Genomic DNA, 12,915 nt, shown 5'->3' on the forward strand with positions numbered 1-12,915 from the left:
GAAGAATAAGATGCCCTCGTCCTTGCTTGCTGATGACTGCCTCGGGGATTCATATTCCACGCGAATGGATTTCAAGAGCACCGTGGGATCGCGCGCAACGAGCAACTGCATGCAATAGGGTGGTTTCCTATTATTTTTTAACTGCCGAAATCGAAAGATTATTACTCCCGAAGTGCGCATTTCACGCTCTTAGATTTACAAATGACGCTATGTATTTTTCGCGATCAAACAAAAAGTGAAAAATTTCAAGCGCACGAAAACGCGACGGCTAAGTAGGAATGATGGGAAAAGTCCGTGTGGCGTACTTCTGGTTCCAGCTGTCGGCGTGTGAGGTGACCTTGGGGCGAGGCTTGAGCGCTGATACGACGCAGGCTGCTAGCAGGTAGCGCTTGGCTTAAATAAGGATTATTTCTACCCTATCAAACTCTTTTTCCGAACCGAAAGTTTCCGACCATAGGCAGTTTTAATATGTGATTATTAAGAGACGTTTCCCTGAGCTCTGTACCTCATGGATGCATTGGTAATCTCAGACGATGTAAAACTCCTATCTACTCGAATAGAAACTTGGTCCCTGTGACGTCACGTGGAGTGGAATCGCATTGGCGCCAATCTGGCCTTTTTCAAATGAGGTTAAAATTGACCGTTGCCATTCGTCTAAACTGGGATTTCTAAAACCGAATAATTTGTATATTATAAATGCACCAATGGTGGGTAACGAATCGCAATCAATGCATTTCGTTTTCTTTGATGAAGGAAACTACCCTATTGTTGGTTGGGGGTGTTTGAATCGTTGGCGACTTATCAGGGTATTTAACCATTGACTCACCCAAGAATAGAGTTAGGCATTATTCCCCAGAGCAATTATAACCCAGACGCTCAAGGTGGCTGCATTGCAACCAAAAGTTGAAGATAGCATTGAAACCTCCGATTTCATAAAACGGAAAAAGTATAGCGAATGAAATAATTACGCTTCGATTTAATTTGAACCCCTATACTTCTATTGCGTGAATATTAAATGTAATAAGTACTGAATTCCCAATTGAAATAAACAACGTGGCAATAAATTCTATTATATTACTTCAGTGGAAAGCGTTAATCTCTGAAAGTAAGAGCAGCAATCGGCCCTTTGTCAATGTAGGATAACAATTATCAGTACGGCATGAATGAAATACCAGTAAATCTATACCTATAGTATACAAATAGCCATTTCCTAGTTTTTTTACTCCGAGGTAAAGTCGTTGAAAAAATCCAAACCAACACTTTATGTTCCGAACTCTAATTTTATATTGAAAAAATATAATCCAAATATATCCAAAATACAATCGAAGTGATTAGCGATATTAAAACTTTTGGTGATTAAAAATCTTGAGAAGCCTACCTTTTCCTATTAGACACTTCGCTTGAGAAAATGCCGGAGTGATTTGAATTTGAGGTACGGGTAAACTAAGACCAGTTTCTTCCTAATGTGAACTGTATATATGTACATGAAAAAAATATTTGAATGCTTATGATGTATCAAACGAACTGAGATTTCAGCTGAAAATTTATTTGCGTCGCGTTTTACTACTTTCAAATGCAATTTCAGTGGAAATTGCTAAGCTTGATTATTCAACCATGAACAAATAAAAATGTTTGTTGAGTTGAAATATTAAAGGTGTATTGAGTTTTTCTCTCTTAACCTCCATATTAAATATTTAATCAGCCTCTTGTAGTGTAGGACTTCATAAATTCAAGGTGTATAAAGCATAACTTAGTCTACATTTGCCTGCGCATCAAATTTAAATATTTTACCTCAACATTTGCTCGGATATATCTTTTTTAACTACGAGATACAGCTGAATGTTGACAAAAGCTTACTCATTATACCTTACACAGTTTTCGATTATGGTAAGTTTTGATTCAATAAAACGTCAGAATGAAGACAAAATAAGACAGATCGAGAGGGGGTAATGCGTCCTTATGGTTGCAATTACTTTAAAGTGATCACTGCTTGCAGAAAATCTCCCATTCATTGCCATAAATTTACTTTACATTAGGTCAACTTAATTATTCGAAAGCACGTGATCTATCTTCTCCATGCTCCATTTCAATTAAACTCGCAAGTGAACTCTAACCCTTTGGTCGATAGAAACGAAGCCAGTGATTGCTCATGGCTGGTGAATAATGGTGTTTATCCATTTCTTGAACTGACGAAGCTCGCAACGATCAGCAAGACTGCGTCAGCGGCGGTGCCTCGGACTGAGTCATTCACCATTATATGTATAGCTAGTGCGGGCACACCCGGGCAGAAACGGATTGTTCACACGTTCCGCTGAGGCCCAAGGCCTTAGGTTATTATTTTTTCACTCTCTCGTGTCATCATCTCTCCTGATAGTTTCCATCGCGATCCTCCGGCGGAAACGAGGTGCCGTCATCGTGGAACTTTGGTCCCCAAAGTGCATTTGCACCCAAGGCACACTCACAAATTGTCTTCGCTTCGGTAGTGGAATGGGGGAATCTTCGGCCTAACCTACTTCTAATGGCATAGATAACATCTCATTGGACGGGAAAGGAGTTTACGAGCGAGATATAGTCATCGCTTCGTGTTTTTTTGTCTCCGCGGTCGAGCAGTGTCATCCATTGGTCTCACGCACTGCGTCAGCCGATAGTGGCGGTATCGAACGCATTCAGTTTTCACGGCGATTACGCACGCGGTCGGAAGTGCCTCCCCCAGTCGTTGAAGTCTCGGGTGGGTACGATGAGTGCTGTTGAGGGAGAATGCCTTAATTAACATATATTGCCTGACCTATATTTTATTTAGAACTACAGGATAAAAGCAGCCCTTAAATTTGAATTATTAGATAGCTGAGCCTGCGAAGGAAACAGCGAAGTTTCGTTGATATTTTATAATAATTTTATAATTAATTTTCTTGAGGAAAAACATGATATTCCAATTGATCAGCGCGTCATAACCATGGAGAGTAACGAATCAGTAGAGTAAATTTAAATTTCAGTACTAAAGGTTCTCATTTTATCGTTAAATATCAAGTACAATACGATATTAACGAAAAATGAAAAATAAAAAAGCAGGAGCAATTTCCACAATTTTATTATTTTTTTAAATTGTGGAAATTGCTCCTGCTTTTTCATTTTTCATTATGTCATGTTTCCACTACATCTCGCCTGAAACCTCAGACTATATACGATATTAACGCGTTGTTCAACATAAAATTTAAAAAAAATAGATTTTTTTATTACTTCTGTTTATATTTTAAAGAACGAGTCAAAGTAGTGATGACATTGCCTTCAGAAGAGGAGGCTTATTCAGTCGTGTATTGGGAATAATTCGGTAGTCTTGGGTATGCTCTCGTTCGTACTGTCCTGTCCCGACTAGTAAATTCGCATGCACCTGTTACTACCACTAATAGAGGCAGCAGGGATTTTCCTAGAACCCCAAATCAGACAAATTGTTCGCAGAGACAGTTCATTTTTGGTTTATGACGGATTTTCGAGGTATTTTGACCTCTTTACGAACCCACAATCTACCTAAGCACCATGGCGCGCCATAAGGATGAGTGAGAAATACGTGAACCGTCAGGCCTCATTAATATCAATATGACAGACAGCCGTGGCACCAAAAATATTCCGGTAATTGGATAATAGTATGAGAATCGCAATACATGGAAAATAAAGAGGTTACGTTTTAACTTTTCTCTCCTAGCATCAGTCATTATTATAGCGAAGATATGTGTGAGGGACCTTTTCCAAAAAGACACTCCAAAATAAACACTATACGTTGCCGCTGCTCACGTTACAATTGGGTGTCGTCGGTATTTTAACGCAACTTAGTACTGAAAATTACGTAGCACACGTTCGAAATCGGTTGAGGTTATTGCACTTAAGTTGTAGAAAATTACAATTATTTTAAATTTCTTGACCACAGTGAACATCAGTGTCCACGGCGTGAAGTCGTCGATATTTGATCTTTAAATATGGCTCCGTTCACCACAACATCACCGCTAGTGACGAGTCTGATACTTTCGAGGCGCCATAGTCCTTGCCCGTTTCTGATTCATGCAATACGATCGCTTCGACCAGGCACACTGCGAGCGAAAGAAAAATCACCATGACGTCTCAGAGGATTGCTTGAGTTATGACATGTGGAAACTCGAAGGGTACATCGATTTAATTGCTTCTTCTGCGATATGACACGCGCATGGAAGAAAAGTGCTTGTTTCTGAGGCACGTTCTGCTTGCGATATACGCACATACAGGTACAGTATGAATCAAATATATTCCAGGAACCAATGAAGTTTTTGATCAATTTGGTTTTTAACACGTTTTGTTTAGATAATACAAAAGTATCTCAGGAATTCAACCATGTACATTCACCTTCAGTTTTATTCACGCTTAGTGCCCAAGCATCTTCCTACCCATTCAGATTATCAAAATAATTTCTTAAGAATGCCTGCCGACAGAAGTAGGTACTAAATAATCTGCCGACAGAAGTAGGTACTAAATATTCTGATTATTAGTTTTCTATGCCCTTCTCGATATCATTGCGTATTTTCTGTAACCTTATGTATTTGTGTAGGACAGTAACTCATACTTCTATACCAATGTTTTGATTTTTGCAAAAGAAGCTTGTCTCTCATTTGGAAAGTTGTATAGTGAACACCAAAAGAAAATTAAAACGTTTTCGTCGAACGAGTAGCATGTTGTATTTCCTTCACTGCAAAATACCAGCACTTAAGAATCTCCGAAAGAAGCAAAAAGTAAGTGCCATACTTTTCCAAGTAGACAGGTAAATGAATTCGTGATTTTTTTGAAAAATATAGGGCTTGAATAGATGCTAGGTCGAACTCAGGCTGTCAAATATTTCGCAATGATTACCTAAATTATTTTAGTACCTATTGTAACAGTAATAGTAACTAACAGTGACCGGTGTCATGAATCCTCTTACCAAACACCTATTGGAGCGGCTTTCGGGGTATTACGTAGATTTATATTTAGATGAATCATGAAGAACGCATCATCTTTCGTCTTCATTAAAAGACGTAACTTCCCAAGAATTACCTTAGAACGACCGAGCACAATTCACCTACTGATGTTAGAAAAAGTGATCGCGTCACGCTAGGGCGACTCCTTGAAAGGCATTACGCATACATTGGATATCTTCCAAAATACGATGAATACTGCTCATGAAAAAGGTACATACCTATCAGTAATAGTTGAAGCATTGCTGTTTATGTCGGGCACCACTCGAAAGAATGAAATCACATAAACGTCATTGCATTCTTTCGAGTGGTTAAAAATGAATGGTATATGGTAAATTCACATGCTCAGTTAGGCATCAAACAAACAAACAAGAATACGACTATATGGCCCCTAATTATTGAAATATTCAAATGAATATAAAATTAATTTTTTATCAGAAAAAGCGACCGTTTTTGCCGTAGTCTTTCGCCATCACTTCAGTAACAACGTTTGGAGTAGATTTTCATAAACCAATCCGTGACGAATTTACATTTTACCTGCGTTTGAATCCCGTGATTCTAATTATGTCCATCTATATCGGAGTCTTTCACTGCCGCGTAAACATTTATTCACTCAAACTTGCTTATTAAATATTACAGTGATTTAACAATGGAACCCTTTTAAGTTACGAAGGCATCATGCAATACGTTCAATTTCATAATTATTTTTGAGTGTTCGTTACCGATATTTTCATATTTCTCTTTGGATGAGGTCACGAAATAATACTCTCAAAATTAAACAGTCCACCGCCTCACCAACTTAATTATTCACTAATGACATTACTTTGAATAATTACTAATCTTTTCACCAAGAAATATCGGATCGATTCAATACCCAGTCTGTGTGTGTAGCCTTACGTATGCAACGTAAGTAGAAGAAGTATGCAACGTGGTTGAGATAAGATTGAAGTTTGAGGACGATTGAATTACACTCTAGTGGAGTTGAAGGCCAACAAAGGATCGAAAGTCGTACGAGAACTCGAATAAATATGCATGATTAATGAAAGCGGCGAACTAAAAATGCTCGTCAGCCACTGAAGGCCTTGGTGTTCTCATCCATTGAAGCGTCTTATTGCCTCGCTACTCGGAAGGGAATATGCGCGACGTTATCGGCAAGCAATGAATCAGAGAGAGAAGACCAGAAAAAATATGAATAAAGAAGTCGACGGAAACGGAATCGCTCAACTGATGGAATAATTTTGTAGGACACGTTCGTCATGTGCATGTCTAATTATCATAGCCACGTAGAATGTACCTTATAATTAAAATATTTCTTTTGAGAATTCGGTCTTTTCCGTCCGATAGAATATTTTCAGTTTTTTCTAGTAGTATCATTTAGAGATGGTGATAAACCTGAAGGCTTGGAGATTAAAAATAATGATAGCACCCATTTCGCTTATAGATATTGGATCGTAATCTACAATTTCTCCTAATAATAATTATTATTTTTCTTCTCCTGAGTCAGTGGCGTGGCCAGGGGGAGTCCGGGGTGTTCTGATCCCCCCCCCCCCCCCGAAATATAAAAATACAATTATTTTCCTTCATAAAATAAAAAAATAATGTAAAATCATGAATTTACAAAATATTTCTTCAACAAATGTAGTTTTTTCGATTATTAAAAGTGATAAAATTAGTTTTAAACCATCTGCTAAGTACCTTGTTTGTCAAAAATTTTCTCCCCTGGTTTTGGATCCCCCCCCAGAACGGAATTCCTGGCTACGCCACTGTGCTGAGTATTCGGCTAGGAAAAAATTCCATCTTCTCAGTTTTATGTTCCTGGTCCCTACTCAAACGTATTTCTTCTCCAACTCTATCTTCTATACGTTCTTAATTCATGCTTGATTATGAATACCTTAAAACCAATCTCTCTTCAATCAAGTTTCCTTGAACAAAGAGCATTTAAAACGAAATACTGAACGTCAAACCGGGACGCAAACGATGATCAAATGTCAGGATGCGGGCGATCAAACAGACCTTAATCAGTAATGACGGAATATAACATAGAAATGGAAACACATAAGCCAGTTTACAATAATGTTAGAGAGGTAATATCCGTAGAAAGGAATACGAGAAGAAGATAAAGCATGAATAACATACTAAGCTAACATTTCGTTTTTCTATCACTATTTTATTAGCATGGTAGCATGTTCTTGTCCTTAGCATTCTCCTAGTTTCTGGTCTTACCGCGTGTCGTTGTCAAGTGAGCTTGGAAAGTGTCCGGCAAGTGAGCGCGTGTCTGATTAAGGCTAGGATAAGTCCTGCATTCCTGGTGTGGAATCACCCCGTCCCACGTACCCTGATTGTGGCTTTCACGGTAGGTGAGGGGAAAAAAGGACGAATCTACTTACCGGTTCGAGTGACATGTAGAAGGAATGTTTTTCGGGGTCCGGTTGCATGCCCGTGATGTTCTGCGTGTACCACGGGTCGGCCAAGTAGAAGTGCGGATAGGAGATGACGATCGGGGTGTCCCTGTGGCAAACGGACATGTTGAGTCCTCCGACAGGGAGGCAGTCCTGGCCGTCTTCGCCGCAGTAACAGGCCGAGGATGGGTCCAGGGTGCCGTTGTCCATCATCTTAACGTCGCCTGTGAACTTGTACGCCGGAATTCCCTGCACCACCGTCTCTCCGCTGTACGGTAGCGTGACGGACCTGCAGAGAAAATCGATGAGCTATTTAAAGGCAGTCTAAGTAGGCATTGCAAATGGGTAGTCAACTACAGTGACTTATTACCCTATGTAACAACTTCCCAAAAAAATATCTTGTTTCCTTGCAAAGGATACTTTGTATGTGAAGTGAGCATGAGGGAACGATTCATAAAGCGTTACACCTTAACCAGTGGAATGTGCATTATATTTATGCAGGTATCTGTCAAGAGAGAAATATGTCCGGGCATGCCATAAAATAATAACTTAATATGAAATATGACTTGGGTAAAAATTTGGCTACATCTGAGAGATTGGGCTTGAGGTTTTCTAATATTTGTTCCACTGAGAGGAAGTGATAGGAAGAGGTTATTGATTTTTAAGATCCCGTCATCGAAGGTACTGACATCGCGGTGAAACGATAATGTTGGATAGTAAATTATATTGGGTGGGAGTATAAGATTTGGAAGAAAAAGCTTCGATATTTCCTTTTACAATTTCCGTGGTGTTTATTCGGACGTCTTATTGGTCGGAGATCGTTTCCAGCTCCTCTCGTCGTGATAATGAAATTAGCGAGGAATACAATCGTTTGTCATTCAAATCACTATCAAAGGCATAAATTCAATGGGAGGAAAAAGTCTTTGTTGTGATAATTTCATAAAGCTCTCCGTTAAAATACCCCCCTTGGCCTTCTTTTTATCATCGTGAATGCTTTCTTTTGAATGACTAACCGCCCACCGTAGCCAATTTCCCCTCAACGTAGCCATATGGCTACATCCTACCAGTCTGAGCATATGAGGTTCTTGAAGAAAACCCGCACGTCTTTTTGCTGTCGAATTGCCACACATATGTCGTTCAAGCTTGCAATAACTTCCATCCATAATTTAATCCATTCATTTGTTTCTTTATAAAGTCGGTCTAAATAAGCCCACTGATGGAGGGTGACGGGTACGAAACGCTAATTCAATATGGAGGCTTACTGTCTGTGAATTACGTGTTAAGGCCTGGTTACACGGTACATTAGCACGCACAAGTTAATGTACGTTTGCGTGAACGATTTTTGTGGACCGGAACGGAACATGTATGAATGCATGAACCAAATTAGAACAGGTTCTATTTTCCGTTCATGCATTCGTCCAAGTTGGGTGTTTACACGGTGCATTTTCGTGTTCATTCACGCGTTCATACATTTAGACATTAACCCGTACGTGTGTAATGTATCGTGTAACCAGGCCTTAAGTACCATAAAAGTTAACAGGAAATGGCATTTTTTAGATTATTTTAACTTTTCCTCAGCCAAGAAATATGCTTCCCATGAAGATTCATCCTTTCATCACCTTTCTATCAAGGTCACCCGTAGAAATTGAACGAATTAGAGTCTGACCTCGTTACCACCTAGTGTAGCTATATGGTTACGGGTAATTCTGAAGAAACAAGTCGGTGCATCACCAAAATATTTCACTGGATTATTAAAGACGATCATGTTAGTAACGTGGCTAAATATCTTCACAATCGCATACAGAAAGTTTTCTGGGCGAAAATGGGTTAAGCTATGGCCCATATACTAGAACATTGATAGAAACGTATAGAATAAAATTATCTATGCTTTAGAGCAAGTTGTGAAATAAACCAATCATACACCAGACGCCAAAAAAATATTTACTGAGAAACATAATGACAATGAACTATTTGTGGAAAAATCCACCATGTTTTTGACATTCTGCCAACGATGAAAATCATGACCCCAAACCCTATAAATGGGATTTGCAGTAGAAATATTTGAAATACAAAGAAAGCTTTAATAAATAAGGATATGCAATATTTTTTACTGTCCGATTTAAACGACAATTAAAGGTATATCGCTGAATATAAGAATCCTTATTTCTACTTACAATTAAGGAACATGAAATAGTAGGCTCTAATTAAATACCCCTCCACGCAAACCTCGTTCAAGTATAAGTATAAACACATTAGATTCACAACATAAATGGGAATTATGATAAAAAATTTAATACGTAGTGGGTAATTCGAGAGAAAAAAATTGAATTCCTGCTCTATGCAAATAGCAGCGAAGATAAATTAGCTATTGTATTATGAGGCAATGAAACGAATGACCACGATATATATTATATCCACAAAAACCGTGTTAAAAAAACTATTCATTCAGTAGCGATGATTCTACTATCATTTGAGCACAAGAAAAAAGCACGCAGCGACTCATCCGCAGACTCCGCATCGCACGTACGCCACCACCTTCGCACCTTGAGACTCTGTCTTCGTGCCGTCGTGAGCCGACGCCCAGAGCGATCCACTGCGAATCACCGCGAATCAACCTTCGCCTCTCACAACAGCCTTCTGCCTAACTGCCGTTCCAAGATGTATTTCGACGAGTAAGCCAAACCTAAGTTTAATATGTATCTGTACTAATTGTCATTAAATGGACTTTACTTTATGTCACTAAAGAAGGGGTGTGTATTCTTTTATGATGACTGCCTCTGCGAAATAAGATCCCTGCCCGTCTGAGCTACGTATTGAATGCCCTCCAGTATCGTGCCCTCTTGGGAACACGACAAATGGTCTCCAGCAAAGGTCTCTATAGAAGTATAATGGTGAAATGGGCTCGATCTGAAAAACTCGCCAGTGGAAGCACCATAATGTAAAGTTTCTTACCACTCACTCTCTCTTCACTGCCAACGCATAATCTTAACCACAATCTTGGTCGACTTTTCGAACGATCCTATCACCTCGCATTACTTCAAAGCCGTGGTGGATCCATATAGGGAGTAGGGGGGCTATAGACCCCCCTGGGGTATCCAATTCACTAGATAAAAATAGTTATTTTGTTCATTTGTCAAATTTATACAGGAGATTAGAGCCCCGAAAACCCAAATTACTAAAAATGTACTCAAATTTTTGTTTTAAAACTTAATTATTTGGAAAATTAGTAATGATACAACCTTTAAGTATTGTTGCAAGCCTCGAAATTCTCAACATTTTCGTAACCTCTCAGACCCCCATCACTGCTGGGAGTTTACCCGCAGACCCCCCTTGTCAATATCATGGACCCGCCACTGCCTCAAGGGGAAATATTAGCGGTTTAGAGCTCTACAATGATGCCATTTGCAAATTTAATTATGCATTATAACCGTAAGGGTAACGAAATATACCTGCCACTCTAGAATTTTCCATCTTTCAAATTATACCATCATCCTCATTATATCTTTACCGCTCCGAAGGCGCGTTTCCGCGGTCCCGGAAAACCATAACCTGCCCGTTAACAGTTTAAAATTTTTTTGATCTTGAGAGGGTAGTGTTATGCTTGCGTTGCCAGAAACTTAAATTCTAAACAATTGAGGATTTTTTAATGGAACATATATTTATACAAGATGAAAATAACTGGAAAGATTTTTCAAATATTCCACATATAATATATATGTGTTTTTGTAAAAAGCAATGAACTTATTTCTTTTCAATATTATTATTTTTCATAAATTTTGATTTGTTTGCTTATATTATATGTTATTTTTTCTTTTTGATCCAAATAATATCTTTACATGACCTTTATTTGTAATTTATAGTGCCTACTATAAACTCGCTCTTAATAAAGAGGCAGTCACGGCAACAGCTGACTGACGCGGGAATATAAGAACTTGTCCACAATGAGTACGGCCAAGGGCGTACCCAGGATCATAACTAGAGGGGGAAAGCCATGGTTTAGGGGGGGCAAGTCATGGTTTAGGGGGGCAAGCAATGGTCAGGGGGGGGGCAAGCAATGGGATTTATGAGATGATTTCCTTGAAAAAATAGTTTTATTTTAGTTACATATCTTATACTAATATATATAATTTTTCGTGGGTTTAAAGAAAATTTCTTGAATACTTTCGTTTTAATTCAGTACTGATTTTGCTTAAAGACTTTAGCGAATTTTGCTTCTAGGGGGGGCAACTACCTGTCCCCCCCCTGTCCCTCGCTGGGTACGCCCATGAGCACGGCACTTTAACGTAAGTGCCTACGTAAATTTTGTGCCACTTATCACCGCAAGTTACATGAAGCTAAATCATATCTCATCGTTCGGAAATTTTCTGGTTATTTTCATTGGAAAATCACGAATTTTACGGGAGGATATATGGCGAAATACGACGCCTTCGAAGACTTTTCATAATACCGAAATAAGATAAGAGTTCAAAAAATTTGATAGCGGCCACCTTTTCGATCAAATATCTAAATTACTCCGAATGTACAAAAAAAAAACCGCCCGGAGCATATGGTCATGGTCACATTCTCGAGCTTAGTGGAAAAGAACATGGATCATCTTTTTTTCATCACAAGTGTCATTCTCAGTTGCGGGTGTGATTGCAAAACTCCTCAGAGCATCCTTGGTGTGTGGAGAATCATATCCTTGACGACAAGAGCCGTATATCAATTGGCAGTAGAGAGGGAGCACGTGTAGATGTCAGATTTGTATAATTATCAGTGACATTGTATAGTATTGCAACTTTGAAACACAATGTAATCTTTTTATCTAGTTAAAGTCGATAAGGAGGGCATTAACTCTGGTGCTCCTAAACTTGACGTGATTTCGTTCCTCCTCCTCTCTCGCATCCAAGTGCAATGAAACCAAAATTATCTTTAAATGGAGATAAGTGCTCGGTTCAGGTCATACGTCAACCCAGTACGAATAATACTCTGCAATATTGACGCTCGCTTTTATCTCCACGGTGATAACTTGAATTCATCTTCACGTTTTCCCGGATTTATTATTGTGGTCGATTTACAAAACGGTACAAAGCAATATTTATACGCCTTCTTCCTAATTTCCTCCATTTTCACCCTCGTTGTTTCTTCGCTGACGCAGGATCACAGGTTTGTTGACGGGGTTCACGGGTTCAGCGAGAAGTTCGCTGTGTGCCAGCATGCCTTCGGCAACCATCGTGCGCTTTCGGAGCGTTTGTGCAGTTTCTCGCATTCCATACTTTTCGCTTAGCCTTTTTAGGATGAAATTTTTGAACTGAAAAGCAGTGAAACCGCCACAGGTATCCCCTCGATGTGTACGTACTTTCTTTTAAGATAGTAAAAAAACTCGTGAACAACCCTGTTGCCCAATGATATCACATATTCAAAGCTCTCAAAATAATTTTGGTGGTTTTGGCGTAAAAAAAGCTGTGATTTAAGCTCACTGCACTTAAATCGTTTGATTTCATCATCTTGAGGAAATGGTGGCGAGTATTTTGCCTCTGAATCAGGGTAAGTTACGGGAG

At 39.0% G+C, this 12,915-nt stretch overlaps 1 protein-coding gene across 1 annotated transcript in view; it reads right to left on the reverse strand.

The window, feature by feature from the left end:
* Window positions 1-12,915, reverse strand: part of LOC124157682 (protein croquemort-like) — an 82,552-nt gene that overhangs the window by 9,222 nt on the left and 60,415 nt on the right. The window contains exon 6 of the mRNA XM_046532621.1: window positions 7,364-7,664. Within this exon, the coding sequence (XP_046388577.1) occupies window positions 7,364-7,664 (301 nt within the window). The remainder of the gene's footprint in view (window positions 1-7,363; window positions 7,665-12,915) is intronic.

The sequence above is a fragment of the Ischnura elegans genome, chromosome 4 (genome assembly GCF_921293095.1).
Source record: "Ischnura elegans chromosome 4, ioIscEleg1.1, whole genome shotgun sequence".
Taxonomy (NCBI): domain Eukaryota; kingdom Metazoa; phylum Arthropoda; class Insecta; order Odonata; family Coenagrionidae; genus Ischnura; species Ischnura elegans.